The 421-nt window shown below is 70.5% G+C and overlaps 1 protein-coding gene across 1 annotated transcript in view; it reads right to left on the reverse strand.

The window, feature by feature from the left end:
• Ncln (nicalin) overlaps positions 1-421 on the reverse strand; it is a 12,019-nt gene that overhangs the window by 2,687 nt on the left and 8,911 nt on the right. Inside the window, 1 exon segment of the mRNA XM_033759617.1 lies at positions 199-421. This exon segment is cut by the window's right edge and continues 59 nt beyond it. Within this exon segment, the coding sequence (XP_033615508.1) occupies positions 199-421 (223 nt within the window).

Here is a 421-nt window from a genome sequence, read left to right on the forward strand (position 1 = left end):
CGGGCGATCGCGGCGCCCGCGTCTATCTCCTCTGCAGCGGGATCCCCAAAACTCACTGCCTCGGGGTGGGGCCCTACGCGGAAGCAGGTTTTGCAGGGGCCCAGTTACGGCGAGGGTCCAGGGACGAGGTCCTCAGAGGACACGTGTGCCGGGCTCACGGCCACACCGAGCGACAGAGCCCGGGAGCCAGCCGGAGGGATCCAGCCCGCGCAGAGAGGACGCAGGGGGAGACTCCCCGTACTCCGCCACAGGGACGGCTCCAGAAGCCGCCCTTCTACCAGGTGCCGAGAGCCCGAGCCCGGCGCTCACCGCACGTCCATGATGCTGCTGCGCTGGCCATCGCGGTGGCTCTCCAGGTGGGACAGCGTGAAGGCCGGCAGCCGGCGGATGGCAAAGCGCTCGTGCTCCCAGGCCCGCACGT

Source organism: Fukomys damarensis, unplaced genomic scaffold (assembly GCF_012274545.1).
Source record: "Fukomys damarensis isolate Sample0158 unplaced genomic scaffold, DMR_v1.0_HiC HiC_scaffold_37, whole genome shotgun sequence".
NCBI lineage: Eukaryota > Metazoa > Chordata > Mammalia > Rodentia > Bathyergidae > Fukomys > Fukomys damarensis.